General features: G+C 39.6%; 1 protein-coding gene across 1 annotated transcript in view; it reads right to left on the bottom strand.

Annotated features, from left to right (window-relative positions):
• The window catches only part of LOC146772546 (fibrillin-2-like), a 263733-nt gene that overhangs the window by 89749 nt on the left and 150435 nt on the right, over window positions 1–23549 (bottom strand). Inside the window, exons 9-16 of the mRNA XM_085638491.1 lie at window positions 19511–19636; window positions 17101–17253; window positions 14972–15202; window positions 12592–12735; window positions 10620–10739; window positions 5795–5920; window positions 4359–4481; window positions 1912–2187 (exon numbers count right to left, since the gene is read on the bottom strand). Of these exons, the coding sequence (XP_085494617.1) occupies window positions 1912–2187; window positions 4359–4481; window positions 5795–5920; window positions 10620–10739; window positions 12592–12735; window positions 14972–15202; window positions 17101–17253; window positions 19511–19636 (1299 nt within the window). The remainder of the gene's footprint in view (window positions 1–1911; window positions 2188–4358; window positions 4482–5794; window positions 5921–10619; window positions 10740–12591; window positions 12736–14971; window positions 15203–17100; window positions 17254–19510; window positions 19637–23549) is intronic.

Genomic DNA, 23549 nt, shown 5'->3' with positions numbered 1-23549 from the left:
ATGCAGTTCATCTTCATGGTAATTTGCTCCCCCTATTAGCGAAATCGCTAATTTTTTAACTTTGATGCATTGCATTTAAGGAATCTCACTTTGGGATTCCTTAAATGCAATCGCTATTTAAGGAATCGGTATTTAAGGAATCCCTATATAAGGAATCGTTATTTAAGGAATCCCTATTTAAGGAATCGCTATTTAAGGATTCCTTAAATAGCGATTTCTGCTTTTGGGTTGATGCATTGGGATTGTGTTTTTTTAACTCAATACCGGGAGCTATTAGCGATTCGGTATTTTACCGACTGGATTTTGGCTTGATGCATGAGGCTGTAGGTCATTTGTCTTGCCCTTTCCCATCCCCATCCTACTACTCCGATGACACCCTACAAAACCATCAACTGAACTTTCTTTTAATGTTAAAACATTCTTTAGACAGCGACAAGGAGTGTCCATAGCACACATCAGATCAATGCATAAATTCTGTATCCCGTTTTTCAAATCAACCTATTATCTCATCTCCCTGAATTTACTTCATCTTCATCAATAGCCATTTCCTAGTGTATTATTATCTATTTAACTAGTTTCAAAACTCTATTACTTGTTATCTTAGCGCTACTTCAGAGCACCACAGAAGGAGTAGAGGTCAATGGAAGTAGGGAGTAAAGAGAGAGAAAGTCTTTAGAGGTACTATAGGAATAGTCGATCATTAAGGCAGTAATCAAAGAACAGCTTAAAGAAAGACATAAGAGTAGGTTAGGCCTCGGAGCAAGGCGGTAAGATGAAAGTCTCTAGGAAAAGTAAGGCATTATGATCTTTCTTAAATTGAAGGTAAACTCCTTGGTTTCCTCCAATAAGACAAACCACAAGAACAATAATGTCCAATGAACCTGACAACACTAAAGGGTATCTTTGGTGTACGTATGATTAATTCGTAACATGTCGCATTGTGAATCTCATCACTCCTCCTATCCCCAGTGCCTAGTTAATGCGAGTACAGTTTTAATGCATTGATATGTACTAATACTATGAACTTTGCACAATTGTGGGGGTTGGAAAAGGTTGCAGGTGAATCAAAATTATTATATTCTTGAAGCAAAAAAGATGTCAGAAAAAAAAGGAGTTTATTCAGAGTTTGGCTTATGTTGGTCCACCGCCAAAACTAGGCGGATTTCCCCTCAGCCTTATTTAGAGTGTATATAGGACGATACACTTGATATAGTGTTGACAAGATATCTGAATATCCTTTCAGTGGATCTCCCACATCGGCCAGACTCTAAACCTTCCAAGTGCCACAGAGGCATAGATCAATGTAACTTCCCTTCGTGAAAAAGATGCATAATGACTTTCATGTTTAACTGGTGAGCATTCTAATTGAATATCTAAAATGTGATACAAATAGAATGGAAATATAATCTAAATCAGCCATTATGTTCTTCTTTAATTGAAGATATGGTTCTGTATATGATCTGCAGTAGAAAATACAATGTATTGGATCCACCACAAAGGCTCAGTTGAGGTTCTGCTCTCAGCAAAAAAGAAATCTTTTTTTGTTGTTACAAAGGAGCGATCCACAATAATAATAGGATGAGTTCTTATGATGGGTTGCAAGTTCCCATAATGGGTACTGCAACAAGGGAAATTCCCAGCGTAATCATTTTTATGCACTTCAAAGCACAAAGAACTCCAACAGTGAATTTAAGTGAAAGGAGAAAACTAACTGCATTATCGAAACTAAAAATAGAAAGCTTTATAAAATCTCAAGTACCCCTCCCTGGAAGTAAAAAATTAGATAGAAATACAAAAAAACAGAAAACATTGATGAAATGTTCATAGAGGAAAACTTAGGTGCATCACGATAGGCCAATGAGACAGGCAAATATTTAAAGGTGAATTACGAATGGCAAACAGGGAACTCACCTGCGTTTTTGGCAGGGCAGGGCTGGCAGGGCTCTCCAAAGCCATGGTCGGGGTTTGCACAGCAGCACTCAGACTTGGTGACGGCACCAGGGAATGGGCGAGCGCAGGTTCCCTTTTTGATGGCTCCATAGCAGGTGCTGCGCATGTGCGTATCCACACAGACTCGACCATCAATGCCGATTGTCAGTCCTCCAAGACACTCACAACGGAAGGAACCCTCAGAGTTTATGCAGCGCCCATTCATGCAGATGCCGGGTGTTTGACATTCATCAACATCTATAAAGAGAGGGAGATGTTATTGTTAGTGCTCATGCGGTAGTGAGCTTAATTGTCAAAACATTTTCTTTTTTAAAGATCAAAACTGTTCCGATATCTAAATATATATTTAAAATTTAAAAAATGTTAATGTTTTAAAAACTCAAGTGATTGTTTTCAAGGGTGATGACTTCTTTGTATTTCATTGTTGCTATTACATACCATTTTTTTGTCATATAGTATTATTTTAAAGACTCACAAAAAATGTACAACTTTTACTGTCTGGCTAATAAAACGCACTACATATTACCACATTTTAGTAATGACATTTGAAGAATGGCGTCTTGCAACAAATTTCTGATGCAATAGTTTCTTTTTCGCAGCACTTTGCCAAAATAACATTGGTTTTTAATGCTACATAAATGCTATAAAACTACTATGATTAATCAGTGTAGTTGAGAGTTTGGCACTACTATTTAGAATATGTTTTCAACTTCGGCAATACCCGGTGCCTCCAATTTCCTCCTTTGAGTCAATCAGTCATTTTTATTCCAATTATTTTCACTTTTTTGGAGAACATTCCAATCCACATTCAAATGAGCGTTTACAAGAGTGTTTACAATCAGTGTGTCTGTTTTTTCTCTCTTTGATTTAACTATACTTATCATGCTAACATTGTTGCAGTCATATGCACATGGCTGTAATTGCCAATTTGCAAGAGTGATCAGCTATTCAATTTTGCTTTGTTATCTATGAGCCAATCACATTACTCATTTTTTTTATATATATCTCTAACTTTTAAAGGAATGAAGGGGCAGGAAATTAATATCAGATTTATATGATAAGAGGCATTAATATTTGGTTTCTTTGCTAACACATTAGGGACCAGCAAAACTTGGAATCTTGGCTTATAATAATGTTTTGTTTGCTGTGTATCAACAACCCCTCGAAAACCGATATTGTCTTGCTTTATTAGCCCTACAATCGATCCATCAGTCGATTGACAAAGGTCAGGATTACAGCAATGTTTTTAAAACACAGTAGCAATCTTGGCGTTTTACTGACTGGCAAGTCTGGAATCATAGTTGTAAATGTAAATATTCTAAACACAACTTTAGATCCACTGATGTGTTACCTAAATTTTTATGTTCAGTGGGGGTCTCTGGTTGCATAAGTACCATCCTAAAAGCCTTTACAGCCTCTAGGAAATATTTCTGAAATTCTGCATGAGTGATTTTGATAGAAAATATGTCACAAGTGTTTGACGGCTCCAAGGTATGCATAATACTAATATGTATTGACATGTTGCCGTTCACTTTAGAAAATAGAGGATGAAGTTCATGCCATTAATTTTCTCATGAACAATCCTTTTAAACCCTGAATTTGGGGGTATGCAGTTCACTTATCTTGTCTCATCTGGATAAAAAAATTTAAGGGTTTAAAAAGATTTTCGTGCTCCACAATCTCTTGCCAAAGGTGCATGACCAGCAGGCCTTTCTGACAGAGAAAAATATTATAATCAGATGAGACTGAAATACTGAGTTCTTGTACAATGTATTACAATTTGGGTCAAATGCTCAGCATTTCCATCAGTCTCACAAATAGTGAATGGCCCAGTCTCTTACAGACACTGTACAGCAATCCCCAAAATGCCTCCCCACTGCCAAAGCTGGAAGAGCAATGCTGTAATTATTTCTGAAATCCTCATGCTGCAATGAAGAGCAAAACTAGAACTGCCTTTGAAACCTCTTCTGCCAGGCTCCCACTTGCCCATTTAACACCTGTAGACAAATGCATGAAGGAGAAATCGATACATTAGCAGTCTTAAGATTGTTTTAAGTCAAGTACAAGGGCTAAATTTGTGAAGGGCATCACCCTGGCTTAAGAAAAGCTTACAACTATCTTAAGTTAAGTCTCGACTGACAATCTTAAATCTGCTTATGTCATGGAAAAGCCATTGTAAATCAGGTTCAACAGTCTTAAGACTGTCTTAAGCTAAGGAAGTCAAACATAACACCATCTTAAGCTAAATCACAACCATTTGTAAATTAAGCTTACTTAACTAACATCAGACAGTTTCATTTGTATTCTTAAGTTGGGATTCCTTTTGCCTTCGTGAATCTACACCTGAAAATTCGCCACATATGAAATATCAGTGAAACGTCCTTCTCCAACACGTATTTTAGACTCACCCACACAATAGCGCCCGTTAGGTGCCAGTACAAAGCCAGGTTTGCAGATGCATTTGAAGCTTCCATCCTCATTGATGCACATCCCGTTCAAGCACATGTTGGTAGTGGCACATTCATCATGATCTAAAGGAGAGATTATAAATCATAAGATTTGAACTTTCTAAAACTGCCATATTATGGGTCATTAAGTTTAGTGAGTTGCAGCTACGAGGGCGACACTTAGTATAGTATTAAATGTGAAAACATCTTCATTTCAGGGGCAAAATTGGCCAAATAAAGTTCTTTATGGGACCATCAAGAGAAACTGCAAGATTCCTTTGCATGGTTTTACAAAGCAGCAAATGCAATACTCTCAAATCACATTTCACCTAGATAATGAACTAGACAGACCCTCGAAAAAAGTCAGGCTTGAAAATGTAGGGTTCATTAGTTTATAGGGTGTCAGATTATCTCTGTTGGAGGTTGGCATTCACACAGTTTTAAACATTTGTCCTTGAAGTTGGTAAACTTTGAACTTCACACAGTTTGCAAAGTTTGCAGTCTCCCAACATGCAACAATTGTTTCTAGGAAAAAAGTATTTTTATTGTGGCAGTTTTTTGCAAAACCTTTTTTTAAAATTTCCAAAACTGAAAGTAGGGTTTAAAAATACTTTATGAGAACCCTTCTTTTTCGCTATGTCCTTTTTGAACAAATGAAGCCAAGTGTAATGAGTTTAAGACTATTAAATGTGTTTTTATAAAACACTTCATGACATTTTTGCAGAGAAAACAAATCACACCACCACATTCTGCCAGACAGATGTAAATGAGTGTAGGTGGGATGATATTCTTCACCTATATTTCAAACAAGCTAAAGATTTTTCTTTACCAAAACCTTCCCAACCATGAAAAAATGGCGGTAACCACAGGCACATGTTAAAATATTTTTTTCCTATTGTGGGCCTGTGTAGGGAAATACATATCTTTTTATTAAAAAGAAATTAAACGCATATGATTTGGTAAATAATTGTAGTTGTTAATTAAAAAGTAAAAAAGCAGTTTAAGGTAAAAAGTAATGTTTTTATTTTACCTAGTGAAAACGAACATGACATATGAGCAGTTTCTGACACTGACAAAATACATTTAATTTGTTTCTTTGGGAATTAGAGTTTCACAGGAAAAACTTTGAATTTTCTCACAGACTTCAAATAAGAAGCTTGTAACTCTTTTGCTTGGGTCTTATATGTACAATCATGTGAGGTTGGGTGCATGCTTACTATGCCGATCACATATCTCCAAAAAGATGTGTTAGTCTTGGGAGCAGCTTATTAAACAATTTCAATAGTGGAATTGAATGTTTATGTATGGAGTTGTTTGGGGTTACTCACAGTTGAAAACTCAAGATGGTAGAATAACACATTCCCTTGGAGCAGAAGTTAGCAGTACTAAACACTTACCAACACAATTCTTGCCATCAGGCGTTGTCTCAAAACCAGCATTGCAAATACACTGGAAGCTGCCATCTGTGTTAACGCATCGACCATTCCTGCACATCACTCCATTCATGATACACTCATCGATATCTGAAAAGACAGCATGTTATTTCGTTGATATTTATTTCACACTGAGATAAATTCCTCTGATCCACTGTGGGACCAGTTTAAACTACACTGCCTATTTATCTTGCACTAATGAAAGCAGCACAGTAACTTGCAACCCCTACTAGCTTAAGATAAAAACAAAATTTATCAATGACTAATTCACATGATGCAACATCCAAAAGTCTTCTACGACAACACCAAAGCTTGTGTATTGATCTGCACTTATGTTGACTTCACAATTCTGGCCATCGGTGTATTGTCAAGGTAAGTAAATGTAAAGGTAAGATTATTAAATCTATTTTTCTCTGCAAAACTTACCTTGATGATATTTTGGCAATTGATATTGTGGAGTTAATATATGTCTTGAGGTAAGTTGATATATGTGCTGAGGTAAGTTGATACATGTGTGGGTCAATACTATTGAACTTGATATTTGGGCCCATAATCCATCCTAAATCCTTTGTTTGTGCTGTAAAATTGATGTCTACAGTCATATAACCAAAGCCTGATATATCAACCAGTAGGCATTTATTATACAATCTGCAAATCACTGCAGGTTACAAGGTTCTGCTATGGTAACTTATGTGATGTTGGGTTATTTTATTGCATGTTGTTTTATGGTATATAAGGTACAACTTGGTTTGTCTCTTGGATAAACTTTGTAAAGAGCTGACTTTATGTATGGAGATGGGAGAAGCTGGAGAGTGACTTATATATACCTGCATCCCACATTTGGGTGCAGGTTTTTTAAAGTGGGTCAACGGTGGGAATTAGAGACGCCTACCACGCTTCGCCTCTTTATAGCATGGATCTGCTCATCTTTTTTTATTAAAGATATTCATGGAAGTAGATTTCCTGAAGTGTGTCTTGAATTGGATAGGGCTTGTGTACCCCTCTTAGGAGGAAAAGCTTCTCATTGTGAGCTGATTGTGGGTGTCATCTGTCTTCCTGGGGATCCACTCTTGTGTGTGGCTGTGGAGGCTGACAGGTGCTCTTGTAGTCTCTTATAGAATGTTCCTGTTTGAAGTCTGGGATGGTCACAGTGTCCTTGAGAATCGGGGTCTGGAGATTCAATTCTGAGTTTAGAGTGTAAAACGTATTAATGCAGGTGTCATTATTATTATAATTCTGTGGCTGACTGTGAGACTAAAATCGTCTCTCCTTTTGGAACAAGGGCTTTCAGATGCAAATTAAGTTTAGAAGGTGCAGTTGAAATGTTCATTATATATGAAGTTGACATTTATACACCATTCACTATCCAGTCAGCATTCATTTACCATCCACCACCAATTTCCCTTCACCATCTGCCAGCCATTACCCATTCATCATTTGTCCACCAGTCATTCAAAAACTATTCACTCACCACTTAGCATCCACCTTCCGTCTATTGATCAATCATCATCTATTCGCAATGTCATTCAATCAACAGCCATTTCCCACTCAGATGCAATATAAGTAACACAGAGATATGAACGTTCGCTGGTGAAACATGCAGTGCGCCGGCGGGCATGAGTTGTAATCCCATCAAGGTACACTCATCCTTTCATCATTCCATAGGTTGGTAAAGTGAGTACCATTGGGTAGTGATAACTGCTAATATTTACAGTGCCTCAAAATGTAAGAAGTGCAGCTTGTAACACTGTACAAATACAAGTTATTATTCACACATCTTGTACTCACCATCAATGTCCCTCCATTCACCATTCGCTTTCCATTCATTCACTGTCAATTCACTATCAATTAGTTGCCCACACTTCAGCACTCACTATCCATCCTTTACCATAAACTCCCATTTCATAAACATCTTTTCCTCATCCATTCACCATCCATGTACCAGCCACTCATAAACCACCAAACTCCACCTTCTATTTATATACTCATGCATTTACAAACCTGTACACAAATACTTACACACAAATTCACCATTTGCAAACTATCCATTCTCCGCTCCTTCATTTATCAATCCAGAAACAGCTTCATGTACTGGACACAATACTCAGATAACAGTTTCAGAAATAGAGACAATAGTATAGATGTGGCCTCTGATTTGGGAAACAATCCAGACCCGGCCTCCAAAACACAAAACCACACACGTGGCCTTCAGAAGTGGACAGAGTACCTCAAGTAAGCCTTTAAGAACTTAACACAAAACGCTAGATGTGGCATCCAAATTTAGAAACAATATTCCAGATATTAGCTTAAAAAAGCAGTAGCGTTATTCTATCTGACTATATTCCATATAAGTTGGTAGTCCAGAGGAGGCCTTAACAGTGTTGTGTACATGGTACAGCATTGCCAAATTGTGTTTCCACTCTGTGGTCATGCACAATGGGAAATCAAAGATGCTAAAGGAAATAGGAGTCTTGTACTATTGTTACATCTGATGTGAACATATTGTGGACATGAGGAACAGTGCTTAAAATGTGATACAATAGCATTTTGCCCCACTGCCCAACATGGTGTATGTCTTTTGTCCTTGTTAGGGAGGAAACTCACTTCCACTGTGGCCCACCATGTCAAGTGCCCTCTGACATCACAAGAGAGAGGATGTGGCCTAACGGCCAGAGCTGCCGACTTTGAAGCTGAAGAACCAGGTTTGAGTCTCGCGTCGGCTCAACATCCTGTGATTCTGGGCAAATCACTTCATCTCCCTGTGCCTACTAAAAAAATGAATGTGACCTTGTGTAATGTAAGCAGTGCTCATGTAAAGCGCTCCAATACCTTCGGGTCAAGTTTGCGCTATATAAACAACTGCAAATAAAATAGAAATAACATACTGAATGTTACATCCCAGTTGAGAAAGATCAGTGAGAGGGACACCGACCTCATTAGACAAGGATGTCTGCCTTCTCTGGAGCCGGCTGTTACTGTTGGCAGTCATCCTGTGGAAGGGAAGGCCTACAGTGGGCTGAAGCCAGGCTCCTCTCCCTATTCATTTCAATTGCGAGAGAGGGAAAGATCTTTAGCTGAGGACGCACTGTGAACATCGAAGCTCTCCTTTCTGCGGCAGAGCAGGAAAAGTGACTGGGGAGGACTGCACTGCCACAGGACCACATTTATTTGCATGACTGCACTCCACTGTTTGCAGCTGTGAACCCCACAGTCCACTGGCATTTCCAAGGCATGCTAGCTGCACACGAGGCCTGATAACCCTGTCTGTAGGGAAAGCAGATTATCAGACACTGTGAAAACATTTCAGTTTTCTGTCTGCTTTCTAGAGAGCATTCTGATGCCAACCACGCTTGGAGCAATGCCCAGACGAAGAGACTAAAGAACTGGAGCATTTTCCCTAGAGAGATTTTCTTTAGGGCGGGTCACTGACAGAATATCGGAAACAAAAATATAACGTGGACAGAATATCGTGTAAAATATTTCGAGGAGCAAAATTCAGAGAAAGTAAGTGCAAATAGTTAAGTATAGATTCACTATTCTTAATTCCACATCTACGTACCTTGAAGATATAGCTATCGTCAAGTTACATATATGTGGAGTCATATATAGCAATACTTTCCTTACCTATAGAAACTTACCTTTACGATATTTTTGTCCTTGATATTCTCGACATGATATTTTGTCCCAAAATATTGTTGTTTCTGATATTCTGTCTAAATGCCCTTCAGGGCTGCCACCTATGAGGCTGTTGTGCTGCATTGCCTTACTCTGAGATCTCCAACTCCAGCCATTTTCTTCAAATGAGAAGCTGCAGAATCATTCAATCCTCATTTGAGGCGCCCAAGACTTTGCCATCATCAGCAAGAATTGAGCTGTTTCTGGTTATTTCGACTGCTGGGGTCTGAAGCCCTTCATCCTTTCCTGACGCATTGGGCGCACTCATCTTTAACCTGGGCTCCCAGCGCATACTGCTAGGGTTAGACTTACGGATAGGCATGCACTACCGAGAATGACTCGGCTCATTGGGCCTTGGTGTATGTAGTTACAGTGTAGGCAGTATTGGCTTTCTTCTGAAGTTTGTGAATAAAGCAGTGTTCGGTGATATTTTGTAATGCCCAGTGTTATATGGTACAGACGTATAGTTCTGTGTGTTGTTTATGGCATTGAGTACTGCTGATTTTGTCTCCCTTTGTCCTATTCAGTCCATATCCCATTATATTGCCACACAGAAGTTCTAAGCCTCATTAGAGGCACATTGGTGTCACGTATATTTAACTGTATACAATATCTGCAAAGCTAACCTATCCCTTACTCAACTCACCCTACACCTCACTGGGTCAGTCAGGCCTAGGCCAGTGACTTGGAACTCCTATCACTAATCTGTCTTTTATGGTAACGCCTAAAACTCATCCAATAAACCTTTAATTGCTGCGGTTAACATGCTATGCGTATTAGCGAAACATGGTAAAATCTGTTCACTATCCGAAATCCAAAATGATTGTTTTGCCAATGCTTGTTAGATTTGTTACCAGGCACAATTGATAGTGTTGGTTATACTATGATAGCCACCTCGAATCCCCAATGTGCATTTAGAGTTTAGGAATATGGCATTTGCCTAATCCAACACCTAATCCAACACATGCCTAATTATCTAAACAAAGTACAATTGTAGGCCTTTATAGACCACAACATTCTATGCCCTGCATTTTTTCCTGGTTTTTTTTAGAAATATTTGCAAAAGCACTCTTTATTCTGCTAGGCCACATTTTAGAGTCATGATGAAACTCACCGACACAGGACTGCCTCGTTGGGTTGCTCTGATAACCATCATGGCATCGGCAGTGGTATGACCCTTGTGTGTTAACACAGTCGCCATTCACACAGGGGCTGCTGGAGCATTCATCCACATCTGTAGTACAGATAAATTAGCATTATAAACAAATGAACTTTGGAAGAACTTTATCAAACATTGAGTGTTGTCATTACGGAAGACATCTGTATATGCGGTGCCACTGGAATTATGCGGAAGGTGACAGCCAAATTATGTGGCAGGTTTGACTAAATTATGCAACACGAAAAAGATAATTATGCGGCGTCATGCGGCATATTTTGTGATTGTATTAATTCATTATTACACTTGTTAACACTGTCTGGGCATAGGTTGCACTTAATTTGTATTGGTTTAAAACCTAAATATATATATATGCCTAAATATATATGCATTTAGCAAGAGAAAGATAACCAGTCAACTTTTGTAAAGGGCGCCCGCTGCACTGCAACACAAGTGTCTGCGTTTTTGGTAATGTTTGAACCGTTTGAGCTAGAAACAAATTATTTTAGTTAAAATGTGAAGATTATGTAGCAGATGATGGATTAAGTGGAATCTAGGACTAATTAGTTATTATGTGAAAAACGCTGCAGCTGCACAATCGCATAATTCCAGTAGCCCTGTGTATAGGGGATGTCTGCATTCTACAGTTCAGAGTACAAACTCAGTCATGCTATTGTAAAGATAACCAATATTTAAGACAACAAAAAAGGCTTCATAGAAAATGTACTTGCCCTTTTTCTTTCATATTCACCCTTCTTAAAATGGTTATTTGGATGCTTTGGAAAAATGTCTTAAGAAACATTTTAATTAGGAGTGATTTACTAGTCTAGTTAAAACCATGCATTTTGGAGCTTTTCCTAAAGAAAGTTACAGCCGTAGTTTTAATAAAGTGTGAGTCCAATATGGGGTTAAGGCCCAATAATCACATGCATGAAACCCTTCTTGAACTATGGTAATTTGAACCGTGTACATCACAAAAATATACAAGAGGAGAGGGGAAAGGGAGGTTCAAGAATAATCCTCTGTAAATAAGAATAAAAATAGAAGTGAACCATAATCTACTTTTACTCTGGTCAGTGATCTGGGGAAGAGGCAGTGGACATTCACAGTTATTATTATATATGAGTCCTGATTTGGCAGTGTTCATAATCCCTTGTTAGTTGTTAATTAGGTCTGAACTTGGGACCCCAGATATTGAGCAATCCATGTATGGGTATGCAGAACATCAGTGATACGCCTCCCTCCGTATACATTCCGAACAGCAGTTTGAAACTTAATATATACAATTTGGTTTATTATGTTACCTCATTCATCAGACATTGACACTAAGAGATTAAAAGTCTATGGATTTTGATATCATGATTAATTGTCTACTCCTTTTTTGTGTGGGAGAGCATTGTGCATTCTTTTTTAATCAACATGAATGAAAATCTATTTCGAAACTGAAAAAAGCATGCATGTATCTTAACTCACAAATATTTTTTTCCGAATAACCCAATGTAAAAGTCATTGGATAAGGCTTGAACATTAGGTAAGTATTTTGTTCAAATTGAGGATAAGCAATTTGGTGAACAAATGTGGTGGGAAAAACAAGTGCACTGAATTATTCATATACAGAACTTCTGCCCTTGATTCTACAATTATGGAGAATAGCGGGGCAAATACTTTTGCATACAGGTGAAGCAAAAGAGATGCAACAGAAACACATTTTCCTCTATAAACAAACAAACAAACAAAAAACAAAGACTATTCCGGACCCAAACACTAGATGGCGGAATGATGCACAGCATGTGAATCCAGAAAAGGATTCACGCTGCAAAACACATTTTCCTCTATAAATTTCCCCTTCCTTGAGATGTTTTAGAACAAAATCATACATTCCATACTTTAGATGCGCCTGGTGTCTAATCGGGGAAGGTTTCACACTTACCAATGCATTCCAAGCGGTTATCCTGTTTGTATCCCATGTTGCACTCACATCTGTAGCTGGAGGGAGTAGGGATGCAGCGCCCGTTCTGACAAAGATTTGTGAACAACTTGCAGATATCCCCAGTCTGATTGAGTGTAGCGGTACCTGCAGTTAGGGATCAATGAAAACAAATCACTTTGTTGCTTTCAAAAAGGCTTTCTGTTCCTAGTTTTAATAAAACACATCACTTTTTAATCAAAACAATACAGACCTCAAGCGGCTCTATCAAGAGGCTTCAAAGTTGAAGACGCCTTTACACGGTGGCTTTTGAGTGCTGAGAAGTGCATGTTTGTAAATAATGTTAGTATTAGTAAGCAGTTTGGGATTAACTGAGTAATCCAAGAGCTATCTCTGCCAATGTACCCAATACATGTGGCGCAGTCGTCAAAGGTGCATAAATGCTCCTCGTGTTCCACTACTGGCACATTAGTGCACATTCCCATGATGGGATCTACCAACTGATTATGTAACAGTGGAGGGGGAGAATACCCCTTTTGCATTGAACCTATTTCTGGTTGTGCAGTGGTGTTGCACGGACCATTTCATTTATGGGCTGTGAAATGTCGCTGAGATCCGTCATAATTTAGTGGGAAAACACAAGCCCACTTCCATTATGTGGTAAAAGGGATTACTGTAGAATATACATATGCCCCAGAGCCAATTTTATCAGCCACTGTGGCAAAAATGGAATTGCTTCGGCATTCCCATCGCCCGGAGGTCTAGCAGAGACATTGACACATTCTGTGGGACCTCAGTAGCCTTTTACGTAAAATCAAAGCAGATCCCAGAGATCATCTGGATCTACAAGTTATGAAACATAAAGAGGCAGTTCAAACATGTTTTTTCAACCTAATCAGAATGCCTTGATTTCTGGCTTGATGCAAGAATGTGGAGGAGACGTAGTCATGATATGGGGGATCCTCCTTGATAATTCCCAAGACAAGGAAGCATCTGCTCGGAGGATAGATCGAAGGATGAAATGTGAAGTTTGGACACGCTATGCTTATGTATACCTGATGAGACAGCCAAGTGGGACATTGATGCATCATGTACTGTATGCCTGGCTCGATGACTTGGAGCCGTTCGATACTGTGCCCTTCTTGGCCACTTCTCGACTATTTCTGTTCTGCCATGTATGATAGGCCCTATGACTATGGTATTCTTGTATATGTATTCTTTCGCCCATGCACTGCTTGTTGTGTTGTATTTCTTTGTTAAAACCAATAAAACAAAGTTTAAAAAATTATTTGGAGGAGAGATTGCTAGACTGAAGAGTGTGACCCTTAAATACAATGCTAAAGTGACAACATCTGTTTGAATTGTTAGTAATATGACTAGTTAAATGTAGATCTAATTGTAGCACATTAATTGATATAATAAGAAAGTTGTCAAGTGGTAGTATTGCAAAATATTATCGGCATTATGGTCCAGCACATTTCACAAATCCATTCTATCAAATTATCCATGTATTTTAAGAAAAATATGACAACTTTGTGGGCTGCTGAGTGAATTTTCTAAGCCGAGAACTCAGCAGATTGCCACAGGTTCACATGGATTTTACTGCATGTCGACAGAATGTACCTATACTACTGTGACAAAGAAGCACAAACTTAATGATTGTGGATAAAAATCAAACTCATCATCTGCTTTTGTCTGAAGAACGTTATATCAGTCCTAGTAATTAAAATAGATATTTCTGAAGCACTTATACTGTCATCATAACAGAGAATCAATGTCACTGAAAGGCACTTTCACGTGGAGGTATATAAGGGTAAAGTGTCTCGTTGACTCAAGCAACGTATTTTCCAAGGCACTTTGTATCGAACTTGATCCATATGGGAAACAGAATTGTGTCTTTCTTTGTAAGACTGTCATTGGAATATGCATTGACAAAAGCCAGTATGTCTGACTTGGTGAAATAAGTCATCTTTTTCCTTTACGTATTGGTTTTTGCAAGCCTGTGCAATAAAATTAACAAGGTTTTAAATTAAAAAAGTAAAAATATTGCCAATGAAACGTAGCAGACATAATAACTCTTTTTAGGTGACAATCCAAGAGAGCCAATGGAAGACTGGGGTTGGTCCATTACCTCATGCTTTAATGCGCAGAAGCAAAATAAGAATTACACGTGATCTCACTATGGATGAAGAGGGCCTACCGAAAGCCCTCTATGTATGATAGGTATGTATTTTTTTAAACAATTTGATTTAAAACCATGAGGATGGATGTTTAGCTAAAACTGTGTCTAGGACAGAGTTAGTGGATCTGACTGTCTTTCAAAATATCCATATTCATGCACCAGACCATACTGTGTATGTAGCGTTCCAAACTCAAATCATACCAATGCTGGAGCTTCCAGGTCCCATTCCGGGGAGTCCCGAAATCCCTCCTTGTCCATTCCCATTGGGTCCGAATCCTCCAGGACCGAAGACTCCAGGTCCAAAACCATTGGGTCCAGTACCTCCAGGTCCAAAGCCACCGGGTCCAACCCCCCCTGGGCCAAAGCCTGGGTAGGTCCCAGGCAAACCAGGTCCTAGCGGAAGCCCCTCAATGCAAAGTCTGCGATACTCATCTAGAAATAAAAAGATGCACTTCATCACCATCACATATCTTGATCATTGACAGACAACTTTCAAACCCAAAGTCATGCATACTTCCTGCCAAAACTCACAGAGTTTTCCTCCTACTCTCAATTTTCTGTTGACTCAAGTTTTTTCCCAGTTCTCAGCTTTTTTTCACAATTTTTTCACACATATTTTTCCCTAGGCATGAGTCTCCCAACATAGTGCAGGTCCATTTTGTTTTTGGCAAAATGTACCATATTTTTTGTGAGTAAGCTTATTACAAATAAAATATTGAGTAACATTTCTTGGGCTACTGTTTTTTTCACTATTTTGTTTCTTGTAAGTTATCACTGCAAACATTTACAACACTGTGTACATGCCCATGGTACAGAAGGGCATAGCCTCAATCGTTTACTGCTGTTTCAGTTTCAGAGAGCAATTCCTAATAATGGCACCCGTGAAATTGCCTGCTTTAATTTGAGATATATTTGAGGATTGTGCACGTGAAGATCAAAAACGTTCATGGCTTAACGTGTTAAGATATTATGACCATGATTCGAAAAGGGCCCACAAAACATGCCTGGAAGCACTGTACAATATATACATTATGGGTATAGGGTAAATGGAGCTATTATCAGAAGGATTCTGTCCTTTATTCCAGATAGCGCAAGGAAAACTGTCATCTCATCACTCATTCTTTCTCGAATTGATTATTGTAATGGTCTATACTCCATTTTGCAGAAACAACTTGTAAACAAATTACAGGTGCTGCAGAATTCAGCTGCCAGAGTCCTGCTAAATGTGCCAAGATACCAGTCCGCCACTCCTGCCATAAAAGAATTACACTGGTTGACGATCGGAAACCGCATCAAATTTAAAACTCTCTGTCTCACTTAAAAGGCCCTTCATGGCATTGGTCCAGAATTTTTGAGATCCTCAATCTCATGGTATATTTCTAAAAGGAATCTTAGATCCTTAGTTTCATACTCCGTCACCCCACCTAGGTTTAAGAAAGCTAGATGGGGGTAGTAGATTCCAAGTAGGAGCGTCTAAGCTCTGGAATGCTCTTCCTTTCTACATTAGATCTGCACCCTCTCTCCTGGCTTTCTGAAGGCTCCTCAAGACCTGGCTTTTTAACTTGTAATCTCTCAGCACGTCTCTGTTACTTTGCCTTCTATTGGTGCCAAGACACCTTTGGGTAAATGCTGCGCTTTATAAATTTACATAACATAACATCATTATTTAGTGAATCACACAAAATATATTCCTAATCAGAAATTGGATAAAGGTGCTTTAATGTTATCCTGGAAGAAGGTGCTAAGATATAAATCTAGGTTCTCATTTAGAACAATGCCATAATTTCAGGCACAGAAACACTTCACTAAGAATCACAATTGCTCACACTATTTTTGCTCCTGATTTATCCATCTATGCAAAAATCTGGCACTAACAAGCACAACCATATATTTCAAGTTTATGCTTTTTCTGCATTTTGTTCCATTTGTTGAGTTGGGCAACCAAATCTGACACTGGTTTATACAGAAGCACAAAGTATCAGCTCAATGTGCTTTACTCCAGCCATAGTGTAGTTTTCATACAACCATTTGTAGTCTAATTGATTCTGTGGTTTACTTGAGTCTTTCACTTCAGAGCACCCTATGCAGCTGAAACATTTTATGCAGGTATTTTAGTTAACCACTTCTGTTACCTAATGCACGAAACCTTAATTTCTCCCGTTAACTACTCCTGTAACAGCTTGTTTATTGAACTCTGTGGCTGAGCTGTTTTCTTTGGCATACATTTACACCGATTTGCCACCCATTTCCATGCCCCCATACAATCTGCTGAACATTCACTAAATGACATGGGCTAGATTTTACATTTCATATTAAGATGACAAACTTACCAGATCCACGAACAGGACACATTTCAGGAATTTGACCGATAGCCCAACAGCGCCCAGAGTCACAGCAGCAGTGAGTTTTTGTAAACTGGCCAGGAAGCTCTCCAGCGCATCGTCCACCAATCAAAGCAGAGAAACAAGTGCCAATGCGTTGATCTGTAGAAATGAATTTATTATATTTTCTTTTATTTAACAATTTTATAAAGCTTGAACATTCCCAACAGGAGTTTCTTTGAACAGAACCAATCATAAGAATACTACATTCAAAAACGTATAAAATGAAATCACTTCACAGAAACATTACAAAAGTTATTTGACAGGGAAAGAGCATGCACTTGCAACAGATATATTTTCAACTGATTTTTCAGTTGAATTCTGAACAGAAATCATAAATAGTAGTCAGTCCCACACTGACTATTGGGAATATTTAATCTTTTGTGTTTTTAGAACCCGCTTCATTTTTAAGCTTATATAAAAGAGGGGCCCATGAGGAGCTTCCATTAAGCAAAGTATGCAATAGCACTAAATTCTTTTTTTGCTCAGAGAAACATTGCTAAGCACTACAGACAAAATGGCAGCTACGCCCCGCCACACCCCACCACCACCACCGTTCAGTCGATCATCAACTACTTGGCCCATAGCAAATGTTTTCACTGCTGTGTGGACCAATCAGCAGAGTACACCTGTACAAAATATATATATGAAAGTGACATGTCTGGTTCTAATTGGTTTGTCTTTGTCAAGTTGTTTAACAAATGCAAATTAAAACCTTTATTAACAAAATGGAGCCAGAGGTGTTAGGGATATGACTGGTCTCTCCATTCCTGAGTCAAAAATAAAACGCACCATGAGACTCTAAGACCCTTCTTAAACCCCCGACTTCCACATGGCGGCGTGGGGCTATTCTGCCATCATCAGCCACACTACATCATCTTCAGAAAGGGAAATCAGTGGAACAGCGCCAAATGACGGAAAGGAGTTTCAGACATCATCTGTAAGGTGTAAGTTCTATTCTATTATGGAATTTGTAGCCCACTTCTCCTTTAAAAGTGGGCAGATATCTAAGTAAAGTTCCTTTTAAATTTAAAGTCAGCTTGGAACATCCATAAGTACCCAAGCTCCACTTTTTAACAAATTTTTAAAAAACATTTTAATAACATACGTTACATAATAAATCACTGAAAATAAAATATATAAGTTGGCTAGGTTTGTCGTTTCAACAAAATGTGGCAACGGTCCACTCTTTTAATTTGATCAAAACAGAACATTTGTGTTTGACTACTCACCACTTAAAAACTGGCTTTCCAAATATTGTTTCATCAATTGTTTTCATGTATTCATGCATTGTTTTGATGTAGCTCTCAAACTGCCTAATTACTTTTGGTAATGAATGGATTTGTTATGGAAACAATGTTTTTTTAATTAGCAAAACAAAATACATCTGCAAAACTGCACGATGAAAATTTAAATTCAGCAATTTTAGATTGCAATATTTGTGTTATTAACTATAGATATTTTACTCTCAGGTACACAGAATAACCCACAAGAATGGTTACTTTATATGTGATGTTCTTGTAATTTTAGATCTTTTAATACCAGTATGGTTAGAAACTATTATGTGCTGATCTACGTTGGAACCAGTGGTTTTAGCGCTACCCCTGGTTTAGTTCTACTTGGGAAAAGTTTTTCTTTGCTCTCCTCTTGCTTGTGAACGAAAAGTGCCCTTGTGAATGTCACAGTATATATATCTGCTTCCTGTTGGAGCTCACAACTGCCTGCACACCTACACCATGTCAGCCAATTTGATTTCCATGTCCAAATAAAACATTCTTTCATGCTCTGCAGCTTAGCTACACCTGCTAGTGCTCCTGCCTCCTGCCACTGCACTGATACACCTGTTTCTGATTCAGAATGTTGGCCTTCTCCCTTGCCATACTGGACGAGAGGAAAGCGGCGACAGGATAAGTGTGAACATACTAGGGTCCCTGATTTGGATCTGGGGATTGGAAATTGGGGATATGCAGTTGTCCTCACAGAGGACATGCATGCACTGAGAATAAGCGCAAAACAACCTAATAAAATAAAAAAAATGTAAGGCAAAGTTATAAATGAGCAATAAATGCAAAATTGTAAGCGAATACTTGAAATGGGTGGAAACTGAATCAAAGGCAACAAATTGATCATATTATACAGTTTAAATCAATTGATGCTTTACAGCTCCGCAAGAAATTACATTTGTTCTAAGGAACAGTTTGGTATTGAGGAATATCCATAAAGGACCAAAGAAAAATCAACTTCCAATTACACCCCAATATTACAGAATACACACACAGAGAAAAGGAACATCTCTATTAAAGTAATCACTAACAAAAGGCAGAGCACAGGCCAGGAAGGTCCATCTACAACGTCTTACCGATACAGCGTGATCCATCTTGACTCGTGCTGAAGCCACGCGGGCAGGTGCACACGTAACTTCCAGCAGTGTTGGTGCACTCTCCTCCATCACACACATTGGTGATGGTGCTGCATTCATCCACATCTAGGACAACAGAAAACAGGCGACTGTTAATGTCTTTGGTGTATTAAAGGAAGTATCAGCGTTCCCCTCTAATCTAAGATGCAATGGGGGCTCTCTTGGTCAAGTCACCACTTATTCAAAGGAGATCCTGCAGCCTGAAGTATGAAGGGGGGGCATTCACCTCCCCAGGTTGGCCAATATGCTTCACCTCCCAGAATGAAAGCACTAGTGGAAAGTTGGTGTGGTCTTCATACGAACGTTCCAACTTTTGTATCTTCATACAGAAGTGATATTTTACCAATATGGCGGTGATTATCAATATGACTGGGTTTTTAACTCATGTACTCCCACGGTGGTTGGATGTCACATATGGTAAGAGTATAGATATTCATTTCAACTTCGCATCTACTTCCAAGACTTACACATAAGATATAGTGACCCTGAACCCGTATAGATTAGAGAAGTGTGCGACCATGGCAAAAAATGACTGCTGTGGTTCGTGGTCCGCTTTCAGGGGGCAGTGTTTGCAAATCAGATGAAGCACATACGTTTTGCCGGATTCCACTTGCACAGTTGCTTTTACTGCACAAAATTTGCAGTAGTTCAACCAATATGAATGTAGGGTACAAAGGTGAAGCTGAAGGGACAGAGAGGTACACAGAGTTAATTTATCCATATATAGACCAGATATAAAGTTCGGTGAACAGGTTTCTCTGTCACAAATGAGACAAAAATCCTGCCGTATTACAAGTGCCGTTGGATATAATGCACTTGTGATGCAGCAGACAAAATATCCATCACATTTGTGACTAAGTAACTCATCTGCAGAATTCTAAATCAGGCGCATAGAGCCTGATTCTCATAGAGCCCCAGCCCTCTTGGCAGGGGGGCCCGCACTTGTAGGAAGTGGGGGGCCTGAACATGTGGCGGGGGCCCCGCAATGGGTAACTGCAGTACGGAGGTCACGCCACGACTGCAGTATGAGGGCCAGCCACGACTGCAATACGAGGGCCCACCATGATTGCAGTACGAGGTCACGCTATGATTGCAGTACGAGGTCCCGCCACAACTGCGGGGCCTCCACCATGAGTGAAGTACAAGTTACCGCCACGACTTCAGTATGAGGGCCCACCACGTCTGCAGTACGATGCCCTGCAATGGGTAACTGTAGTACAGAGGTCCCGCCACGACTGCAGTACAAGGGCCCGCCACGCCTACAGTACGAGATCCGGCCACAATTGCGGGCCTCCGTCGCGAGTGCGGAGGCCGCTTTGTGAATTGGGCCAATGTCTTTATTCTCATCTGACCTGGTTATTCTCATGTAAGGCTTTAGTGAATACATTTAAAACAACCTAGGCAAACCTCTCATTTTGCCACTCCCGAGCCAAATTAATATTTTGATGCTTTTATGGGGATCCAGCACACAACCGCAACAGGGACCCTCGGTGAATGTCTAGTATTTGCTTCATCTGGTATAAGCTATAAACATAAGGAATAGTGAGCCATCAAAATTTCGAACTATAACATTTCAGAAATTGGAGTGCGACTTCTTTATTATGTTTCTTTGAAAAACAAATGGGACTTTCATGTCAAATTTTCTCAGCTGATAGATCACCCACAGTCCTCAAGCAACAAATGAGGAATAATCACATAGCCCCCGCACCCCAAAGCAGAGACGTCAATGCTTGAAAAGGCACCGGTGCTGCCAGCCTCACGCACAATTGCCCTCTTTACCCAACTGGAGACAAGTCTCTGGACGAAAGCCAACGGAAGGCTTAAATTAAGGAAATAATGTAAAATAATGTCGAAATGTGCCAAACCACGCATACCACACTGCTGGAATTTCCTGATAAAGACTTAATCTTGTAATGCAGTTCAACCAGGTCAGGGATCTTGTCTGAGACTGCAGTGGTTTTGGCCCAATGAACATTCCTTTGAACAGTCAATAATCTTTGAACATGAGCGAACACACAATTTTTTCATTGCCACAGTGGCAAATGGAAATGCAAACTTTAATATTTAAGAGGAGTGCACAAACCGGTTCAGTACAAGAATGACCTAGACTCTGGCTTAGACCTCATGAATATTATGTCCACATAAAAGACGATTACATACAAATAATGTAAAACAAACTTATTTACTTAGTGGGTGGACTTAAGATTTCTATGTGTCTGTGCCTCCTGGTCCTATGTTAGGCATCCCATGTTATAAAGTGTTGAAGATGCCTGCAGGACATCTGGCAGTAACAGTTTTGTTATTTTGTATGTCTTAGAGACACTGGCAATAAAGCAAGGTGTCAAGAGTCACACATTGGGTTAAGTAGAGAATCTCTGATTAGAATACACATTTTGTATGACAGTTAAAACATAGGGACCAATTTAATCAGGATGTTTACAAACTATTGAAATACCACATAAAAGTATACAAAGTAGTATGGCTTCCATAAGCCTGGAAATCAGTCTCAATAATCTCTCAAGCCATGAAAACCCCTTGGCAAGTCAAGAACATCCTTATAGACTCAAATTACTTTCAGGAGTGACTGAGGTTTGAAAACCCTCTTGACAAATCTTTCCCTCAGTCACTAGACCGCATTTCCTCTTAGTGCTGGCATTATGTGTTGGTGTTTATCCTTTGTAGTTTTTTCTCATTACCGGCAAGGCTTCTGACTATGAGAGCTATGTACCAGATGTGCCCAAGACAAAGGTCAGCATTCTAGGGTGAACAGGCAGTGGCCACACTCCTCTACAGTGACTCACACTGTTCCAACCAGCCCAAAACTCCCAGACCACATGCCTGAAGCAGCCAAACCCCAGACATATAAAAATTACCACTTCCTTCTCACCCCCACCCTTATCATTGCCAGTCATTTCCTAATAAATACATTGCATGTTTGTGCAAAAGCTTCCTACAGCACCTACGCGTGTGTCTGACCAGTGGGCACTGGAATCCACATCTAACTGGTGCAACCTCTCTCTTTCTTTGCTCTTTTTCCTCTCTATTTCACTGTCACTCCTCTCTCTCTCTCTCTCTCTCTCTCCCTCTCTCTCTCTCTCTCTGTCTTTTTCTTTCTTACTCTCCTTTTTTCTGGCTTTCTTTCTTTCTTTTACTCACACTATCTTATTTTCTCTCTATCTCGCTCAAGCAATATTTCCCTCTCTTTCTCACTTTGTCTCTCCTTAACTCTTTCTCCTTTCTTTTTCTATTTTTCACTTGCTAATTATCTCTAAATCTTTCCCTCTTGCTTTTTCTTTTATTTCAATTGCTCTTTTCCGACCTTTATTTTACTCTTGCTTGCTCACTCCCTTTTCCTCACAAGATTTGTTTTCTCTAGCTCTCACACTTTTTCTCTTTTTTCTATCACAATTTTTCTCTTATATTTCCACCTCTCTTCCTTTCTTGTTCTGTCTCTCTCCTCTTAGCTCTTTCTTCCTCTATCTTTGATTAATGTTATGTTTTGCCAGCGAGGGGGCTGTACAGAGCTGGAGGGGAACGTATTACCAGGTCTAGGTAGCGATGAAGGAGAAGTAGCGGCCACCGCTGCAGCTGCGACGGATGCCGAGGATGTGTGTGAGGGCGAGTGGAAAGGAGCCCAGGTGTCTAGAGGGTTGGTGGAAGTTAAGTCAATGGTTCATGTAGGTAGGTCCTAGGTCATGGAGGGCTTTGTAGGCGTGCGTGAGTATCTTGACCTGGCATCTCTTCTGGATGGGGAGGCAGTGGAGGTCTCTCCAGTGGGGGCGATGTGGGTTCGTTTGGGGAGGTCCAGAATGAGTCTGGCTGCAGCGTTCTGTATGGTGTGGAGTCTTCTGAGGAGCTGATGGAGATGCCGGCATGGAGGATGTTGCCGTAGTCAAGCAGCTGGTGACGAGAGCTAGAGTGACGGACTTTTGGGTGTTGGGTGGGATCCATCTGAAGATGGGAAACTTGGCTGGGCTGT

The sequence above is a fragment of the Triturus cristatus genome, chromosome 12 (genome assembly GCF_964204655.1).
Source record: "Triturus cristatus chromosome 12, aTriCri1.1, whole genome shotgun sequence".
Taxonomy (NCBI): domain Eukaryota; kingdom Metazoa; phylum Chordata; class Amphibia; order Caudata; family Salamandridae; genus Triturus; species Triturus cristatus.
This window is presented reverse-complemented; position numbering and strand designations above follow the sequence as displayed.